The 22,027-nt window shown below is 45.7% G+C and overlaps 1 protein-coding gene across 4 annotated transcripts in view; it reads left to right on the plus strand.

Moving 5' to 3' along the window:
• The window catches only part of LOC115458247 (acetolactate synthase-like protein), a 211,830-nt gene extending 190,787 nt beyond the window's left edge, over nucleotides 1–21,043 (plus strand). For all 4 annotated transcript variants that reach the window (XM_030188108.1, XM_030188107.1, XM_030188110.1 and 1 more), the window contains exons 15-16: nucleotides 6,447–6,552; nucleotides 20,743–21,043. In XM_030188108.1, the coding sequence (XP_030043968.1) occupies nucleotides 6,447–6,552; nucleotides 20,743–20,921 (285 nt within the window). In that variant the 3' untranslated portion in view covers nucleotides 20,922–21,043. The remainder of the gene's footprint in view (nucleotides 1–6,446; nucleotides 6,553–20,742) is intronic.
• The last annotated feature ends 984 nt before the right edge of the window (nucleotides 21,044–22,027 follow it).

Here is a 22,027-nt window from a genome sequence, read left to right on the forward strand (position 1 = left end):
TTTTATTGTTGCTCCGTCCTTTACTTTTAGTTATTTGTGTACTCCTTCCTGTTAAGTACCTTTATGTTACAATTTTCAGTTAGAGATATATTTTCAATCTTGCTCACTTAAGGAAGGTGGCCTTAGCATGTATGTGCAGACCAAGTCATCCTGTCATCATCTGAAAAGCTTTTTACTAGATAGATGTTATGTGGTGTTCTCTCCTTTACAGACATTTGCATGTCATGCCATTGTACAGGAGACATTTTTGGAATAGTGGAGGCAATTCCATAACTGGCTGCCAAAGTTAGGTGCCTAGATGCAGCATACAGAATGCCATTTCTATAACAGCATCTGGGCACCAAGATTCCATTATAAAATAGTAGTCTAAAATGGCATCTACTACCAGGTTTCATGCACACATGCACACATCTGAATGTGGCATTTTAGAATATAACATAGCATTCTAGGGTCCTTTTACTAAGCTGTGGTAAATGTTTTTGACGTGCAGTGAGGCCCCCTTTTACTACAGTGGGTAAAAGGCTGTCTCTTTAAAAAAAAAAAAATGGCCATAAGGCAAGTGAATCACTTGCCGCACGACCATTTCGGGTGGGGGGGTGCACTTGCTGCCACCCGTTGAGATGGCGGTAAGGGCTCCTGCGCTAACTTGGCAGTAACCAGGCACTGCCTGATTATCGCCACCCAGTCTCCGCTAAGATTCCACGGAACCGTTCCTTCTAAACAGGATTCCTTTGTGTTTATCCCACGCATGTTTGAATTCCATTACCGTTTTCATAACCACCTCCCGCGGGAGGGCATTCCACATATCCACCACCCTCTCCGTGAAAAAATGCTTCCTGACATTAGTCCTGAGTCTGCCCCCCTTAAGCCTCAATTCATGACCTCTAGTTCTACCGCCTTCCCGCCTCCGGAAAAGGTTCGTTTGCGGATTAATACCTTTCAAATATTTGAACGTCTATATCATATCACCCCTGTTTCTCCTTTCCTCCAAGGTTACATGTTCAGGTCAGCAAGTCTCTCCTTGTACAGTTTGCAACGCAAATCCCATACCATTTTCGTAGCTTTGCTTTGCACCGCTTCCAGTCTTTTTACATCTTTAGCAAGATACGGCGTCCAAAACTGAACACAATACTTCAAGTGGGGCCTCACCAACGACTTGTAGAGGGACATCAACACCTCCTTTCTTCTGCTGGTTATGCCCCTCTCTTTGAAGCCTAGCATCCTTCTGGCCACGGCCGTCGCCTTGTCACATTGTTTCTTCACCTTCAGATCCTCCGACACCAACACCCCAAGGTCTCTCTCCTGAGTCGAGCTTACTAATCTCTCCCCTCCTACCCGGTATCTCTCTTCTGGGTTTCCGCACCCCAAGTGCATCACTACACTTCTTGGCATTAAATTTAAACTGTAACAAACAGTACTCCTATTCTTTATAAGTTACAAAGTCTTTATTAGTGAAAATAATTCAGTGCATTAAAAACCTACCAAACAATACCCCTGCAACTCACTCCCACTACCATCCACATTTACACTTGTACCCAGATCACAAATGCAAATCCCATCCTAAAAGCACTAAGCATCAACCCTAAACTGCAGATTCTTCAGTCTCTGTATATAATCAAAACACAGGGCTCAGTAAAGATCAATCACTTAGCAATAAATAATAATGGTGTACTGAACCCAGTTTTCAGCAGTAGGTGTCACTGCTCACAGTGTCCAGCAAGCTCAAAAACGAAGAGAGGAAAAATCCTTGCTGCAAACAAAGTGAAACCACTGTTCTTGTCCATGTGGTAAAAAACACACACAGAGGAACACGGGGGATTGTAAAGTCACAAGAATCTTCTGTGGTTCAGCAAACAGTCAAACCTTTAATTAAAGGCAGCCATAAAACGTTTCAGGCAAGTGGGAGGCTTCCAGGATATATAATTAAACCAAGTGGGAGTGAGTTGCAGGGGTGTTGTTTGGTAGGTTTTTAATGCACTGAATTATTTTCACTAATAAAGACTTTGTAACTTATAGAGAATAGGAGTACTGTTTGTTACTGATATTTTAGGTACTTCCTATTGCATGCATATCCCCTATTAGGATTGAGATTAAATGTTAACTGTCAGACCCTCGACCATTCTTCTAACGTTCGGAGATCCCTTCTCATTGTTTCTACTCCCTCCAGGGTATCCACTCTATTGGCTATTTTCGTGTCATCTGCAAAAAGGCACACCTTTCCTTCCAACCCTTCAGCAATATCTCCCACAAATATATTAAACAGAATAGGCCCCAGCACCGACCCCTGAGGAACTCCACTGCTCACCTTCCTTTCCTCCGAGCGGATTCCATTTACCACCACCCTCTGCCACCTGTTGGTCAACCAGCTTCTTATCCAGTTAACCACTTTTGGTCCTAAGTTCAACCCTTTCAGCTTATTCACGAGTCTTCTATGGGGTACCGTATCAAAGGCTTTGCTGAAGTCAAAGTAGATTACATCTAGCACACGTCCCTCATCCAGTTTTTTGGTCACCCAGTCAAAAAAGTCAATAAGATTCATTTGGCAGGATTTTCCGTTGGTAAAGCCATGTTGCCTCGGGTCCTGTAACCCGTCGGTTTCTAGAAAGTTAACTATCCTTTCTTTCAGCAGCAACTCCATTATTTTTCCTGCCACCGACATGAGACTTACCAGTCTGTAGTTTCCCACTTCTTCCCTGTCTCCACTTTTGTGAAGAAGGACCTCATCCACTTGTGTCCAATCTCGCGGAACCTCTCCCATCTCTAAAGATCTATTAAATAAATCTTTAAGAGGTCCTACCAGGACCTCTCTGAGCTCCTTCAGTATCCTGGGATGTATCCCATCCGGCCCCATAGCTTTGTTCACCTTCAGATTCTCCAGCTGTTTATAAACTCTTCCGTAAAAGGCGCAGTATCCACTCAATTCCCAGACGTTCCCTCGGCAGCCAACCTCAGTCCTTCTCCAGGATTTTCCTCCGTGAACACTGAAGAGAAATAATTGTTTAGCACGTTCGCTTTATCTCCATCACTCTCCACATAGCCATTCTCATTATCTTTCAGTCTCGCAATTCCATTGCTATCTCTTCTCCTTTCTCCAATATATCTGAAAAAAGTCTTGTCACCTCTCTTTACATCTTTAGCCATTTTTCCTTCCGCTTGCGCTTTCGCGAGCCGTATTTCCCTCTTCGCTTCTTTCAGTTTAATCCGATAATCTTTTCTGTGATCCTCTTATTGCGTTCTTTTGTATTTTTTGAACAAAGCCTCTTTTGCTCTTTTTCAGCTACTTGTTTGGAGAACCATATAGGCTTCCTGCTTCTCTTGTTTTTGTTTACTTTCCTCACAAAAAGATCAGTCACCATATTTATAGCAGCCTTTAGCTTGGGCCACTGTTTTTCCACTTCTCCTTCCCACGCCAACAACTCCTTCTTCAGGTATTCCCCCATTTTATCAAAATCAGTACGTCTGAAATCCAGTACTTTGAGTTTTGTGCATCTGCACTCCGCCTTCACCCTTATATCAAACCATACGGTGTGATGATCACTATTACATAGGTGGGCACCCACCCGGATATTGGAAACACTACCTCCATTAGTGAGCACTAGATGCAGCATCGACCCTTCCCTCATGGGTTCCGTCACCATTTGTCTGACAAGGCACTTTGACAGGCATCCACAATTTCCCTACTTCCTTCCGATTCCGCAGACAGGATGTTCCAATCCACGTCAGACAAATTGAAATCTCCTAACAGTAGCACCTCTCCTTTCATACCAATCTTTTGAAGAACTCATCTGAAGACCTCTGTTGCAAAGGTAAAGCAGGAAGAGTCCAAGGCGCTTTATAAAGGAATTTACTGATGATGTCACAACTAAGAATGAGGCTTGGCTGCAGGAACACCAGAGCAAGGCTGGAATACTGGAACACCCGAATAGGGCTGGAATGATCTCTTGAACACGACCAGAAAACAGGGAAAAAGCAGTCCACAGCAGCTACAGGGGCCTGGTCACTGGGAAGAGTGGTGAGTATAGACACTGGGTACGTCCACAACCGTGGTATACATATATTCAGCACACTGAATATACATATAATTTAAGCTCCGGCATTTAAACTAAGCCGCTTGCTACTGCTGAAAATTAAACCCTGTATGTTTACTGTTCATTATAGTTTATTTCTTATTATTTGTTTATTATGTATCAACAGCAACCATTCACTGCCATCTGCATTATATATATTATTGTAGTGTTTCATAGAAATTAGCAAAGATTGAACAAGATATTAATGTTTACATGCTGTTTAATTTGTGAGTACAGTTCTCGATCACTTGCAAGTGCCTGTATGCTTTCTTAGCTTTTGATCTGTAACCAATACAGAGTTTAGATAGTTGATCTGCTTTCCAAAATAAATACCTTTTAAAAAATGTTTTCGATGAGTTTCTATAGGACAAGGTCCACTAACAGTTCTTTGTCAGGCAGATATAGGGATCACCACCTACTATATCTGGGAATTCACAACAGGCAAAGCATATTTCAGGTACTTCCAAATGGCCACTCTCAGGGACAGGATGCCGGATTCAATGGACCATTCGATCCTCCCAGCCAGCATTTGTGTTCATAATGTCCCATGTATTGCATGTCTTAGCATAGGACAAGATCAGTCAGTGGTGGTGAAATGTTCTTGTTATTGGAATAAAGCTTTTCATGGAATGGGTGGATCCCCATTTACTACCTATTAGAGCATTGTGAGAGTACTTTGAGTGAGAGGCATTTTTAGGTTCATAACTTAGGTATAGAACTACAGTTACTGATTTTTAGATCATAAATTCTATTCAAAACTAGTTCAGTAGTGTTTTAACCCTCTTCCACCTGACATTCATACATAAGTACATAAGTATTGCCCAGCATCCTGTTTCCAACAGTGGCCAATCCAGGTCACATACCTGGCAAGATCTCGAAAAAGTTCAATACATTTTATGCTGCTTATCCCAGAAATAGCAGTGGATTTTTCCCAGGAAAATTTAATAATGGCCTATGGACTTTTCCTTTAGGAAGCCGTCCAGACCTTTTTTAAACCCCGCTAAACTAACCGCCTTTACCACATTCTCTGGCAAGGAATTCCAAAGTTTAATTACACGTTGATTGAAGAAACATTTTCTCCGATTTGTATTAAATTTACTACTTTGTAGCTTCATCGCATGCCACCGAGTCCTAATATTTTTGGAAAGAGTAAACAAACGATTCACGTCTACCCATTCCATGCCACACATTATTTTATAGACCTCTATCATACTTCTCTCAGTCGTCTTTCTCCAAGCTGAAGAGCCCTAGATGCTTCATCCTTTCCTCATAGGGAAATTGCCCCATCTCCTTTATCATTTTCGTCGCCCTTCTCTCTACCTTTTCTAATTCCACTATATCTTTTTTGAGATGCGCTGACCAGAATTGAACACAATATTTGAGGTGCGGTCGCACCATGGACAGATACAAAGGCATTATAACATCCTTACTTTTGTTTTCCATTCCTTTCCTAATAATACCTAACATTCTATTTGCTTTTGTAGCTGCCACAGCACACTGAGCAGAGGGTTTCAACATATCGTCAACAACGACGCCGAGATCCCTTTCTTGGTCGGTGACTCCTAATTTGGAGCTTTGCATTACATAGCTATAGTTCGGGTTCTTCTTTCCCACATGCATCACTTTGTACTTGCTCACATTAAACGTCATCTGCCATTTAGACGCCCAGTCTCCCAGTCTCGTAAGGTCCTCTTGTAATTTTTCACAATCCTCTCACGATTTAACAACCTTGAATAACTATGTGTCGTCAGCAAATTTAATTACCTCACTAGTTACTCCCATCTCTAGATCATTTATAAATATGTTAAAAAGCAGCAATCCCAGCACAGACCCCTGGGGAACCCCACTATCTACCCTTCTCCATGAGAATACTGACCATTTAACCCTACTCTCTGTTTTCTATCCTTTAATCAGTTTTTAATTCACTATAGGACACTACCTCCTATCCAATGACTCTCCAATTTCCTCTGGAGTCTTTCATGAGGTACTTTGTCAAACGCCTTTTGAAAATCCAGATACACAATATCAGCCGACTCGCCTTTATCCACATGTTTGTTCAACCCTTCAAAAAATGTAATAGATTGGTGAGGCAAGATTTCCCTTCAATAAATCCATGTGGCTTTGTCTCATTAATCCATGCTTTTGAATATGCTCTGTAATTTTGTTTTTTATAATAAGTCTCTACCTTTTTGCCCGGCACCAACATCAGGCTCACCGGTCTATAATTTCCCGGATCCCTTCTGGAACCTTTGATGCTCTCTCTTCTGTATCATCTTCACATATTTTTCTTTCCTTTCAACGTTTGTCTTCTTTCCTACATTTCTCAGGAACAGCATACTTGGTCTTTGCTTCATTCTTAACAGTATTTTCTTCTTTTAGACTCCTGTGATTGCAGTGGTTGGAAATGATGCGTGCTGGAGTCAGATCTCTCGAGAGCAAGTTCCTATATTTGGGAGTAATGTAGCCTGTAACCTGGGATATTGTGGTAAGTGATTCCTTGTACATAGCATTATATCCATTCTGGATATAATAATGTCTCTCTCCCTGTTGCCCGCTACTAATAAACTGGCATTTTTTTAAAGTTAGATGCCATTTGCACATGTAAAACGCTGATTTAGATCTGTAAAAGGCCATATATGTATAAATAGCAATTTTAGGAAGCCGCTATGTATATGTATACGTTAGTGGCACACATTAAAAGGAAGTGCGTTCTGAATGTAGTTCCGTAGGTGCAAAAAGAGTAATTAATATAATTAGCTTGTCTAGGGTATGACTTGCACCTTTCTTCCAGAGGTTCAGATACTGTTGCTGGCAGTAGCAAGGAATGGCAAGTTCTGGAAATTAATTATTATTTATTGGTGTGCAACACCATTTTAGATAGGTTGTGGATGTGACAATATAGATGTTTTAGGGGAAAAAGATACAGAACCTGTGACATATTTCAGAATTGCAGGGTTGTGCCTGTATATGCCTGTATGTGTTTTCTAAAATCAACATATCTATGTCCCCCTCTCCCACCTCAACCAAAGACACCTTAAAAGTGTAAAAGACGTATATGATTCTCACAAATACAACCATCACAATTACAACCATGGTACACGTAGAAATCTAGAATGGTCCTTTGTTGAAAGCAGGTCCATATAGACAAACACATGCATATGCGGCCTGTACACATAAACGTCATCTACTTGGGATCCCATAGCAGGAATAAACATGCTGTGCTATCCATTCTTTATGCTGACTTCAGTTTAAGCGGTAAACATCGAGATCCACATAGCATGTAGATGGTCTCTCCTGGCAATGCTGCATATATTGTGGAGCTGTGCACTTAGGCCAGCTCCCACAATATATTCAGCACCCACTATCAGGACCTACCACATGTGCGTGTAATATGAAAGTCAGGAAGGAGCACAGTTTCTCAGAGAAGGAAAGTGACGATTTGCTCCAAAACAAGGTGTGCCTCTTTCAGGAGAGCAAGCAGCAGGTTCCCATAAGCATAAGGAGGAAATCTGGAAGAACTTGTCAAGATAAGGACCTACGCTGCCCACAAACTATGTGAAACCATGGCAAGCCACAGAGCTATCAAGGATGTGTACCCAGCTGCAGGTATCTGAGGTCACAGCACAGTGGCAGGGTGGCCAGTGCACAGTCATGTTGCACACTCCCATCATTGCCCCACACCCAAACAAATACCCAGGGATCCTTACAGATGGCCCAAACAGCACCCCTTCCTCCCTTCAAGTGTGTCACTCATAGGCAGCATGTTCCTGATCCAGGAAGCATCATCCCATAATGTACATAGCCCTGGGCTAGATGGTGTCTTTATACCACACAGAACTGGAGGGGGTACCCCAGCAACTCCACTGTCCCCTGTATAAGGAGATCCTCACAGTGTGCTAGGGAAAGTGTTGCACAGACATCAGCAGTGACACAGGAATAAAGCCTTATAGAGTCTGTCTTCACCAGGGATATCTTGCTGGTGTGCATATGATGTTGGGCCGGAACTCTGGAGACCCAGACACTAGATGACTCTAAACACACAACCCTACTTCCTGTTTGTGCTCAGTCAAAACACCAGACCTAGCCTTATGCTGCTGCTGTTGCTGCTGCATGCTTATTCAAACTGTGATGTGGTGGAAGGCCATGTTGTCACCCACCTCTCCTTGGCTGCACATAGAGTCACAATCCACACAACCCAAAGATCATATCATGTGAATGGCCACATCTGGGATGAGCTGCTACATAGGGGATCATGTCACCCTCTTTCAATGGCCATGCACTACTTTAAATAGGTGGTAGTGTACATGTACAAATGTACAATATGTGCTTATGCCTCTGTCCGACTTGTCTTCAAAGGCTACAATATTCTCAAGTTTCATTTTTACAGGCTGTGGCAACGCCCCTTTTAGTGATTGCAAGAATAGCGGAAGCATTCCTGGCGCATCAAAAGGTTGATCCGTCTGCCTCCGCCACTCTTCCTGAAAGTTTGTCAAAAATACATGTATGGACTCAGTATTGGGATAACCAGGTCTTGTGCATGTGTCGGAAACGTATCCCTTAATGCTTGCCACACCTGCTGCCTATGTGCACCAAAACCTGCCCCATTGTGGAAAGTTTTAGTAAGGGTAACAGAACTCAACTTTGCTCTCTTAAAAACTGCATCCACATCAACACTTGGTAACTTCACTAGTAATGCTTTGATATCCCCAGTACACAATTCATGTCCTGCAGCATTTTGTTCAAGTGCTGCAATCCACTGATTCGCCCCTTTCTCAATAGGCGGAAGGGAAGAAATCAGCTTAATTAAATCCAGAAAAGTTCACGGCACATATTTCTTAGGTGGTCTACTCTGTCCAGACTGCCGTTTACCAAATATCATTGGAAATTGCCCATTATGTCTAGTTTCGTAGTTCTCCCACACTAGTAAACCTTCCCACATGTACTTCATGTCCCATTTAGGGTCTTCTACTCACCCACGAATACACAGTTGTGCGGTATTCATATGCACAGTTTGAAAAGAACCTTCTCAAGGATAGGGAGACATTTGTGTGGTCATAGATTCTGTCCATCCCACTAAATTATCCACCCAAGGATCTACAAAATAGTCTGAATGTTCTCCCTGAAACACAATCTGCTTAGGGGTACAAGCTTGCGCCTGAATCACAAATGTTCTAGCTACTGCATCCCTGAGCCTGTCCACTATGTTATCACTGGGCTGGTCATACTCCCAAGGGGGATTTAAAGGATCCTCCTCCTCATCCTCCCAATCACTATCACTAATAGGAAGAGGACTGGGATGATTTGAATTTTAGACTGTTATCAATAGAAATCAAACAAAATAAAACATGGAAAAGAAAATAAGATGATACCTTTTTTTATTGGACATAACTTAATACATTTCTTGATTAGCTTTCGAAGGTTGCCCTTCTTCGTCAGATCGGAAATAAGATTATATTCTGCTACTCAATCTCATGATATAAAAAAGGTTATTCTCCGAGGACAAGCAGGCTGCTAGTTCTCACTGATGGGTCGGCATCCACGGCGGCCCAGGAATGGAGGATTTTTCCAGCAAAAATCAAAAAAGCTTTAAGACAGCTTCCGGAGTGCGAGGGACTCTCATCGCGCATGCGCAGCCTTCTTCCTGCCTGCGCGCGTCCGTTCCCGCCTCAGTTTTTCTTTTTCCACGGAGGAGAGTGGCTGCGTGTCGGTCTCTCGCCCTCAGGCCTAGAGAAAGACTTTGGCATTTTTCGCGCACTTGTTTGCGCTTTTTTTGTTGTTTTATGTCGCCTATTAGGCCGCGTGTACGCGGTTCTCATTTTTGTGCCCCTCTGTTGGCACAATCGAGCCTTTTGATTTCGCTACCGCTATCTGACGAAGAAGGGCAACCTTCGAAAGCTAATCAATAAATGTATAAAGTTATGTCCAATAAAAAAGGTATCATCTTATTTTCTTTTCCATGTTTTATTTTGTTTGATTTCTATTGATAACCTTAGGAGTGGACTAACACGGCTACCACACTCCTCTACAATTTTAGACTGAAAACCGGCGAGGATTGGGCAAATCCACGGTCTGTACTGGACCAGAAACATATATCCACTTATTCTGGGGAGTCAAATCTATTGGTCTGTGCTCCCCCCCCCCCCCCCCCCCCCCACCACCACCACCACCGTGGAGCAGAGCAGACGCGAGTTTAAATACATCTGCTACTTCGACTGCATCCCCAGTCGGTAGTGCCAGATACAATCTAGCCTGTGTGTTAGTATAAGGAGGAGGTTGATTCACTGACTTCTTATCATGCTTCCTCTTCCACAAATCATATTTCAAATGATCTACCAAACTTTCTCATTTTTTATATTTTTCTAACAACTTTAAAAGGCTGAGTAAGACAGGAGTTTCAAGACTACCTGTCATTGGCCAATCAATAAAGGGATCTTTCTTTGCTAACTCCACCCAGTTTTCCATATATTTTACAAATTCTTTTTCCAATAAAGGATTACTGGTGCAAACTGTTTTCAGTGCACTATCCGTTTCCTACTCTCAGTAAGATTAGTTGAACATCAAATGCAAGAGCTCTAATATAAATAAGATAATAGCAAGGATAAAAGTAGCAATAAGCAGAAAGTATAAAATGGTATATGTCCAAAAGTAAATAAGAGCAATAGCAATACTTACAGCAGACATCTTCAAACTAATGTACACTTTTTTGTGTACCTTCGGCGCCAGCACCTCTTACCACTTATCGGTGGACTTCTGGTCTTCTCCACTGCACCTCTCAGCAACTCAAGCTGGGCTCTACACCATGTCTCATGATCTTCTCCGAAGGCTCATCACAGCCAATAAGGCTGGGCTCTGGGCTATTGTTTAGGTTCTCTACAGACCAGCTGTAGGAATAGCCCAGGCTTCTGTATTGAGGCAGTCATGTCCCTGTTTGGGCGCCAATTGTAATACCATCCTTTAGCCCTTAGGATGGGAGAACACTTCAGCCTTAGAGAAAGATCTCTCTGGCTGGAATAAGAGAGACAATCAGACTTAGATACACGTAGCAAGCAACATTTTTATTGGTATTTCTCTAAGTCAATACAAAAGTGATTGTTCCTTCTGGAGCAGTTTTGGTCACCCAGTAAGCAACACGCTCAGACTGAAATTGCAAAATCTGCTCAGCTAGGCTTTCTCATTCTGCATGTTATGTACTGTTATAAATTTCATTTCCTCTAAATCATGTGATTTCTCTTATTCTAACTTTTTGTTCATATAAAGATATTTCCGTTTTCGTCATTATACATTTAAGATTATATTCTGCTACTCAATCTCATGATATAAAAAAGGTTATTCTCCAAGGACAAGCAGGCTGCTTGTTCTCATTGATGGGTCGGCATCCATGGTGGGCCAGGAATGGAGGATTTTTCCAGCAAAAATCAAAAAAGCTTTAAGACAGCTTCCGGAGTGCGAGGGACTCGCATCGCGCATGCGCGGCCTTCTTCCTGCCCGCGCGCGTCCGTTCCCGCCTCAGTTTTTCTTTTTCCACGGAGGAAAGTGGCTGCATGTCGGTCTCTCGCCCTCAGGCCTAGAGAAAGACTTTGGCATTTTTCGCGCTCTTGTTTGCGCTTTTTTTGTTGTTTTATGTCGCCTATTAGGCCGCGTGTACGCGGTTCTCATTTTTGTGCCCCTCTGTTGGCACAATCGAGCCTTTTGATTTTGCCGCCGCGATTTTTCTGCTCATGTCATCGAAGCCTCCCAGCGGCTTCAAGAAGTGCGCTCGGTGCCAGCGGTCGATCTCGGGCACTGACCCGCACGCATGGTGCATCCAGTGTCTTGGGCCCTATCATCGCCCAGACGCCTGTAAGTTGTGTCTGAGCTTGGAAAAGCGGACACAGGCGTCGAGAAGAGCTCTTTGGCACCGTCTTTTCGGAGCTCCGACTGATTCCTCGGCGTCGACGTCGATATCAGAACCGGGGATTTCATCGACATCTGGAGCGCAGGTAATGACTGTCTGGACTTCACCACTAGATGGGAGTAGTGAGTCGAGGAGGCGTGTGGATTCCACGTCGGTACCGAAGAAGCATCATCATCGGTGTCCTTCGAGACACGGTACTGGGAGCTCTGGGGCGTTGAAGGATTCGGCACCCGAGAAGCGTCGACGCCGGGAGCAGCGCTCACCCTCCATACAAGAGGTGTCGGTGCGTAGATCTTCGGACAGCCTGGTACCGCCTCCCAGGCCTCCACAGATTCTGACCCCGACTTCTGCACTGGCCCCACAGCCTTCCTCAACAGCGGCTCTAGACGAGCGCATCCGAGCCCTTCTTCCAGGTCTCCTGGAAGGGCTGCTGCGTCAGTCTGTCTCGGTACTGGGGGTGCTTGCGTCCTCGGTACTGTCAATGGAAGCGGCAGCTGGCTCTGTGCCTGTGGTGCGGTCCCCGACGCCGGTACCACTTGCGGCATTGGCATCGGCCTCGGCTGCTACCCAGGTCGACTCACCATCGACATCGCTGGAGGGTGCTTCATCGCCGCTGGCATGGGAGTCAACTTCTCGGCACCGCTATAGAGGACGGCGTTCCTCGGCGTCGAGACGGGCCCGGTTTCGGACTGCAGTTAGAGAACTCTTGTCCGATACCGAGGAGGATGCCTCATGGGATGAAGGGGAAGACCCCAGGTATTTCTCTTCCGAGGAGTCTTGTGGTCTTCCTTCTGATTCTACTCCTTCACCTGAGAGGAAGCTTTCTCCACCGGAGAGTCTCAGCTTCTCGTCATTTGTCTGGGAAATGTCTGTGGGCATTCCCTTCCCGGTGGTTACTGAGGATGAGCCTAGGACTGAGATGCTTGAGGTCCTTGACTATCCTTCACCACCTAAGGAGTCGTCCACTGCCCCTTTGCATAATGTCCTTAAAGAGACATTGCTTAGGAATTGGACGAAACCACTCAGTAATCCCACCATTCCCAAAAAAGCTGAATCCCAATATCGGATTCACGGAGAACCTGAGTTGATGAGGTCCCAGTTACCTCACGACTCTATGGTTGTGGATTCCGCTCTCAAGAGTACTAGGGATTTTGCCTCAGCGCCCCCAGGGCGAGAGTCTAGGACTCTGGACTCTTTTAGGAGGAAGGCCTATCAGTCCTCTATGCTCGTGTCCAAGATCCAATCATACCAGCTCTACACAAGCATGCACCTGCGGAACATTGTTAACCAACTGGCGGACTTGGTGGACAAGCTCCCTCCGGAGCACGCCAGGCCTTTTCAGGAGGTGGTCAGGTAGCTGAAGGCGTGTCGTAAATTCCTGTCCAGGGGTGCTTACGACACTTTTGATGTTGCATCCAGATCCGCTGCTCAAGGTATAGTGATGCGCAGACTCTAATGGCTGCATGCCTCTGACTTGGATAGTCGAACCCAGCAGCGGCTTGCGAATGTTCCTTGCGAGAGGGATAATATTTTTGGCGAGAAAGTCGAGCAGGTGGTAGACCAGCTCCAACAGCGGGAAACCGCCCTCGACAAGCTCTCCCACTGGGCGCCTTCAGCATCTACCTCAACAGGTAGACGTTTTTTTCGTGGAAGAAGGACTGCTGCCTATGCTTACAATAAGCGTAGGTACAATCAACCTTCCCGACAGCCCTCTCAGACTCAGCCCCAGCGCGCTCGTTCGCGTCAACAGCGTGCGCCCAGACAGGCCCCTGCAGCTCCCCAGCAAAAGCAAGGGACGGGCTTTTGACCTGCGCCAGTTGAGCATAGCTGCCATAAAAGTACCTGTGCCAGACTATCTACCGGTCAGGGGAGGTTAAAATTTTTTCACCAAAGGTGGCCTCTCATAACCTCTGACTGGTGGGTTCTTCAAATAGTCCGGTTAGGGCATTCCCTCAATTTGATCTCCAGACCTCCAAATTGCCCACCGGGAGCTCAGTCCTTCAGCTTCCAGCACAGGCAGGTGCTAGCACAGGAACTCTCCGCCCTTCTCAGCACCAATGCGGTCGAGCCCGTTCCACCCGGGCACAAAGGGCTGGGATTCTATTCCAGGTACTTTCTTGTGCAAAAGAAAACGGGGGATGCGTCCCATCCTAGACCTAAGGGCCCTGAACAAATTCCTGGTCCGAGAAAAGTTCAGGATGCTTTCCCTGGGCACCCTTCTTCCCATGATTCAGAAAAACAATTGGCTATGCTCTCTGGACTTAAAGGATCATTATACACAGATCCTGATACTTCCCGCTCACAGGAAGTATCGTCGATTCCGTCTGGGAACACAGCATTTTCAGTATTGTGTGCTGCCCTTTGGTCTGGCGTCTGCGCCCAGGGTGTTTACAAAATGTCTAGCGGTGGTTGCAGCGTCGCTAAGCAGACTGGGAGTGCATGTGTTCCCTTATCTCGACGATTGGCTGGTGAAGAACACCTCGGAGGCAGGAGCTCTACATTCCATGCAGATGACTATTCAACTGCTGGAGCTACTCGGGTTTGTGATAAATTACCTGAAGTCTCATCTTCTTCCAGTTCAAAAGCTAGAATTTATAGGAGCTCTGCTAGACTCCCAGACGGCTCATGCCTATCTCCCCGAAGTGAGGGCAGACAATCTTCTGTCTCTTGTCTCCATGGCCAGAGCATCTCAGCAGATCACAGCTCGGCAGATGTTGAGACTTCTAGGCCATATGGCCTCCACAGTTCATGTGACACTCATGACCCGTCTTCACATGAGGTCAGACCAATGGACCCTAGCTTCCCAGTGGTTTCAAGCTGCAGGGAATCTAGAGGATGTGATCCAGCTGTCCACCTACTTTCACAATTCCCTTCAGTGGTGGACAATTCGATCCAATTTGACCTTGGGACGTCCCTTCCAAATTCCTCAGCCTCTCAAAGTGCTGACCACGGATACATCTCTCCTGGGGTGGGGAGCGCATGTAGATGGGCTCCACACTCAAGGAGCTTGGTCCCTCCGGGAATCAGGTCTTCAGATCAATCTCCTGGAGTTGTGTGCGGTCTGGAACACTCTAAAGGCTTTCAGAGATCGGCTGTCCAATCAAATTATTCAAATTCAGACAGACAATCAGGTTGCCATGTATTACATCAACAAGCAGGCGGGCACCGGATCTCGCCCCCTGTGTCGGGAAGCCGTTCAGATGTGGCTTTGGGCATGTTTCTCTAAGCCACGTATCTGGCAGGCGTAAACAACAGTCTGGCCGACAGGTTGAACAGGAGAATGCAACCTCACGAGTGGTTGCTTAACATGGGCGTTGTACGCAAGATCTTCCGGGAGTGGGGCACCCCCTCGGTTGATCGTTTTGCCACTCAGATCAATCACAAGGTCCCTCAGTTCTGTTCCAGGCTTCAGGCCCACGACAGACTAGCGTCAGATGCCTTTCTCCTACATTGGGGGAAGGGCGTTCTGTATGCATATCCTCCCATACCTCTGGTGGGGAGACTTTGCTGAAACTCAAGCAAGATTGCGGAGTGGTGGAGTGGCCTAGTGGTTAGAGTGGTGGACTTTGGTCCTGGGGAATTGGGTTCGATTCCCACTGCAGGCACAGGCAGCTCCTTGTGACTCTGGGCAAGTCACTTAACCCTCCATTGCCCCAGGTACAAATAAGTACCTAAGCCGCATTGAGCCTGCCATGAGTGGGAAAGCGCGGGGTACAAATTTAAAAAAATGATTCTGATTGCTCCCTTTTGGCCGCGTCAGATCTGGTTCCCTCTTCTTCTGGAGTTGTCCTCCAAAGAACCGTGGAGATTGGAGTGTTTTCCATCACTCAGAACGAGGGGGCGCTTCTGAATCCCAACCACCAGTCTCTGGCCCTCACAGCCTGGATATTGAGAGCATAGAATTTGCCTCCTTAGGCCTTTCTGAGGGTATCTTCCGAGTCTTGCTTGCTTCCAGGAAAGATTCCACGAAGAGGTGTTACTCTTTGAAATGGAGGAGGTTTGCCGTCTGGTGTGACAGCAAGGCCCTAGATCCTCGCTCTTGTCCTACACAGACCCTGCTTGAATACCTTCTACACTTGTCAGAGTCTGGTCTCAAGACCAACTCCGTAAGAGTTCATCTTAGTGCGATTAGTGCTTACCATCAGTGTGTGGAAGGTCAGCCTATCTCTGGTCAGCCTTTAGTTGTTCGCTTCATGAGAGGCTTGCTTTTGTCAAAGCCCCCTATCAAGCCTCCTGCAGTGTCATGGGATCTCAATGTCGTCCTCACCCAGCTGATGAAACCTCCTTTTGAGCCACTGAATACCTGCCATCTGAAGTACTTGACCTGGAAGGTCATTTTCTTGGTGGCAGTTACTTCAGCTCGTAGGGTCAGTGAGCTTCAAGCCCTAGTAGCTCATGCTCCATATACCAAATTTCATCACAACAGAGTAGTACTCCGCACCCACCCAAAGTTCCTGCCGAAGGTGGTGTCGGAGTTCCATCTTAACCAGTCAATTGTCTTGCCAACATTCTTCCCCAGGCCGCATACCCGCCCTGCTGAACGTCAGTTGCACACATTGGACTACTTGGAGCGGACACAGCCCCACAGACAGTCCGCCCAATTGTTTGTTTCTTTCGACCCTAACAGGCTAGGGGTCGCTGTCGGGAAACGCACCATCTCCAATTGGCTAGCAGATTGCACTTCCTTCACTTACGCCCAGGCTGGGCTGGCTCTTGAGGGTCATGTCACGGCTCATAGTGTTAGAGCCATGGCAGCGTCAGTGGCCCACTTGAAGTCAGCCACTATTGAAGAGATTTGCAAGGCTGCGACGTGGTCATCTGTCCACACATTCACATCACATTACTGCCTCCAGCAGGATACCCGACGCGACAGTCGGTTCGGGCAGTCGGTGCTGCAGAATCTGTTTGGGGTGTAAATCCAACTCCACCCTCCAGGACCCGAATTTATTCTGGTCAGGCTGTTCTTCGTAGGTCAATTTTCTGTTGTACCCTCGCCGTTGCGAGGTTCAATTGACCTGGGTTCTTGTTTTGAGTGAGCCTGAGAGCTAGGGATTCCCCAGTCGTGAGAACAAGCAGCCTGCTTGTCCTCGGAGAAAGTGAATGATACATACCTGTAGCAGGTGTTCTCCGAGGACAGCAGGCTGATTGTTCTCACCTACCCTCCCTCCTCCCCTTTGGAGTTGCGTTTTCATCATTTTTGCTTGTCATTCAACTGGCGGGAACGGTCGCGCACAGGCGGGAAGGCGGCCGCGCGTGCGCGGTGGGCATGCCCTGCGTGCGGACCGCCCGCGAAGCTTCTTCCGGTTGGTGGGGGCTGCCGCGGACGTCACCCAGTCGTGAGAACAATCAGCCTGCTGTCCTCGGAGAACACCTGCTACAGGTATGTATCATTCACTTACTGTGCACTGGATAAAGAGCCCAGACTGAAGCTGACTGTGAGCCTGTATTGAATCCTGGTAGGTGCTGGCAGCCTACTGCTTAAAGGGGACTATTTGCCACACACTTTCAGGTGGCTTACATGTGTTTAAGATCGAAGGTGAATGCTGCTGTTGGAACCTTAAGATTGAAGCTTCTCCTTCTTACCTACAAATGCACTCAGTCTGCAGCCCCTCATTACCTCTCTACCCTCATCTCCCCTTACGTCCCCGCCCGAAACCTCCGCTCACAGGACAAATCCCTCCTCTCAGTACCCTTTTCCACTACCGCCAACTCCAGGCTCCGCCCATTCTGCCTCGCCTCACCCTATGCTTGGAATAAACTTTCTGAGCCCCTACGCCAAGCCCACTCCCTACCCATCTTCAAATCCTTGCTCAAAGCCCACCTCTTCAATGTTGCCTTCGGCACCTAACCTTTATACCTTTCAGGAAATCTAGACTGCCCCAATTTGACTGCCCCTACTTGACTGACTGTACATTTGTCCTTTAGATTGTAAGATCTTTGAGCAGGGACTGTCCTTCTATGTTAAATTGTACAGCGCTGCGTAACCCTAGTAGCGCTCTAGAAATGTTAAATAGTAGTAGTAGTAGAAGTTGCTGGTGGACATTTGTTTCTTGATTGTACCGGGAGCGCTCTCCCTGGTGACTATATACTGATTCCATACTTTATCTCAACCACTGGGATGGCAGATGCAACAGCGTACTAAACAAAATAGCACCCTTAAAAACAAAAATATCAAAAAGACAAAACACTATACCTTGGTTCAATGATGAACTAAAAAAACTCAAAACACAATCTAGAAAACTTGAACGAGTATGGAGAAAGACAAAAGATGAACACACACTCAACGCATGGAAACAAATACATAGAAAATACAAATACGCAATAAAACAAACCAAAAGGTCCTACTACAAAACCAAATTAGGACCGGACTACAAAGATATGAAGAAACTATTCCAACTTGTAAATAAGTTACTAGACACCACCCCTATCACCACAACCAACACAGACATCCCACCCGCAGACAAACTTGCTAACTAACGAAAAAATAATAAAACTATGCAGCACACTTCCTCATCACAATACCAACATCGAAATCTTCTTAAACGATTTGGACCCATCCTCCGAAGGATACCCAACTGACCGCATTTGGACAACATTTAATCTCCTCAGCACCGAATCAGTTACACAAGCGACTCACAGGTTCGCCAAGACCCACTGCAAACTGGATACTTGTCCCAGTCATCTACTCAAGTCTGCCCCAGACTGCTTCATAGCAGACCTTACATCCCATCTAAACTTCATGTTACAACAAGGTCTCTTCCCTGAGGAACATGGCAACATCCTACTCACCCCAATACCAAAAGACGCCAAGAAAAGCACAAACGATATCACCAGTTACCGCCCAGTTGCGTCTATCCCATTAGTAGTAAAAATGATGGAGAGCTTCGTGACTAAACAGCTTACAGAATACCTGGACAAGTTCTCAATACTACGTAATTCACAATCAGGATTCTGATCCCACCATAGCACCGAAACTGTCCTAGTCACCCTCCTGGCCAAATTCAAGTAGGAGATTGCCATAGGCAAAAGCATACTTCTCCTCCAGTTCGACATGTCGAGCGCATTCGACATGGTAAACCACAACATACTACTAAGAATACTAGGCCACTTCGGGATTGAAGGAAACGTACTTAACTGGATCAAAGGCTTTCTAACCACCAGAACTTATCAAGTAAAATCAAAGTCAAACATATCACCACCGTGGAAAGCAGTCTGCGGAGTACCTCAGGGATCACCATTATCACCAATACTCTTCAACATGATGATGATTCCACTGGCAGGCACAGTCCTTATCCAACCGAGGCCTTAACCCATTCATTTACGCAGATGATGTTACAATATACATCCCCTTCAGACATGATCTGACAGAAATAACCAACAAAATCAACGATAGTCTGAACATCATGGACTCCTGGGCAAACTCATTCCAACTGAAACTGAACACCGAAAAAACACATTGCCTCATCCTCTCCTCTCCATATAACAAATACAAACCCACAACCATAAATACTCCAGGACATACCCTCCCTACCTCGGACAGTTTGAAAATACTCGGTGTCACACTCGATTGCAACCTTACCCTCGAGAGCCAAGTAAACTCTGTAACAAAGAAAATGTTCTATTCAATGTGGAAGCTCAAACGATTAAAACCTTTCTTCCCAAGAGCAACTTTTCAATACCTAATACAATCAGTGGTCCTAAGCCATGCAGGTTATTGCAATAGAATCTACACGGGCTGCAAAGAACAACTCATAAAAAAACTCCAGACTGCCCAAAATACAGCAGCCAGGCTGATTTTCAGCAAAACATGCTTTGAAGTGCCAAACCCCTCCGAGAAAAGTTGCATTGGCTCCCAATCAAAGAACGGATCATCTTAAAAATCTGCACCTTAGTCCACAAAATCATGTACGGCGTAGTCCCAGGATACATGACAGACCTTGTAGACTTACCAATAAGAAACAAAGTCAGATCATCAAGATCCTACCTAAACCTACACTACCCAAATTGCAAAGGACTGAAATACGAAACAACTTAACGCAGCCGGCTTCTCCTACATAAGAACACAACTATGGAATGGGCTCCCAAAAGCTGTGAAAACAATCCACAACCACTTGAACTTCAGGAAATCACTAAAAACCTACCTCTTCAAAAAGGCCTACCCCAACGACCCCACGTAACCCTCTTCACCTACCAACACAGCATGACTATGATCGAACAGGACATCACGCAATCTTCATTCCGACCTTCCACTTATACCTCATACGATCACTATACAACTTTGTATTTGTTATCCACTGACTGGGAAAACGCTTTTGACGGTACTATGTAAGCCACATTGAGCCTGCAAATAGGTGGGAAAATGTGGGGTACAAATGCAACAAATAAATACTACTACTACTATTTAACATTTCTAAAGCGCTACCAGGGTTGCGCAGTGCTGTACAATTAACAAAGAAGTTAATAGTTACTAGGCACACGTTTACCGAGTGAGGAGATATTTTGTGTGCGCTTATACCTTTTATTGAGATGTGTGCTCTCTATATTTTCAAGTTTTGACACTTGTGAATGCCCACCGGCAAAGTACGTGCCATGAAAGTTATGCACATCACCGGATTTCCAGCATTTATGCATGAGTGTGCCATGAAAATGTTAGAGCCTTCTTTATAGAATAACCCCCACATTGATTAGTGCAGCCCTCCAGCTTATAAATTCTAATTTGAGGATTAATTTCTTTTTATCTGTCTTCTAATAGTAACCTGAACTCTCTTAATTTTCATGCAGATTACCATGTTATTGCTGAAGGATTCGGTGGTAAAGGGTTTCTACTGACATGGAAGGAGGAATGCAAAATGAGTGACATCATCAAAGAAGCACAGCAGGAGTGCAAAAAAGGAAATGCAACCCTAATCAATGTTCTGATTGGAAAGACCAACTTCCGAGAAGGATCTATATCTGTTTGAGACATCTTCCTCACAGAAACTCCATGTAAAGCAGAACCTGCCTTTCCCTCAATGTTTCTCTCTCTTTTCTTACACTTTATAATGTCAAGAAGTCTTTCCGTTTATAAAACACAGTCTGTCTCTCCCCCCCCCCCCCCCCCCCCCCCCCCGTACTTCCTCTATGAAATGTTTTTCAATGAAGCAGAGCCTGTTCATGTTTTTAGTAGGTCTGCACATCAATTACAAATTGTAATTGTGCGATTAATCACATGGACTAAAATGCAGGGGTGTTTTGAAAACTAGGCCAAGGTCAAATGAAAAGCAAAATTTCCAAAACATCCCTGCATTTCACATATACTATACAGCACAAACGAAAAAACGCTGCCTCTTCTCTCTCCCTTTCACCCACCCCTACATAATATAGCCTTTATTTTTCTCTCTTTCACCTCCCACAGCAGTTCAGCCTTTCCTTTTCTCCCTTTCACCACCCCTCCATTAGTGTAGCCTTTCCTTCTTTTCCTTTCATCCCCTACCCCCCAGTCGTACAGCCTCTCTCCTTTCCCAGTCACCAGCCTGAGCACCCTGATCCTCTGCTTATGCAGAATCTGTCATCTACCCCCCTTCCCCCCACCTTTTAGCCTCTGTCATCTCTCCATCACTGATCTGGAACAGCTTGGCTGGACCCGGAGTGCTCTCCAGCTTTGCTGCTTGAATTTAGTTTCAGCTGCTCCAGAGAGCTGTGAGATGCCTAAGCAGCTGAAACTAAATGCAAGCAGAAGCAAGAGGCAGATGCAGGCCCAGAAGTGCTCAGAGCAATGTACTGGAGAGCACTCTGGGTCTGGCCGAGGATCACAGCTGCTCCAGGCCGGCAATGGGGGAGACAAGAGAGGCTAAACTGGGGGGGGCGGGAGGGAGGAGGAAGAGTTGCAGCATTCTCTTCTCTCCCCTTATCACCTTTCAAATGGGGGGGGGGGGGCACATGGCAGTAGCATCTTTGAGGTTTGGCAGTGGCTGTTAGCATCTTTTGAGGATTCAGTGAGGGTGACAGAGCTATACTCCTAAAGTCGCAGCAGCCTAATTTGATTTCACTTCTGGTGTGTGGGGCAGCTTCAGTTATAATGTGATTT

This window comes from Microcaecilia unicolor, chromosome 14 (assembly GCF_901765095.1).
Source record: "Microcaecilia unicolor chromosome 14, aMicUni1.1, whole genome shotgun sequence".
NCBI lineage: Eukaryota > Metazoa > Chordata > Amphibia > Gymnophiona > Siphonopidae > Microcaecilia > Microcaecilia unicolor.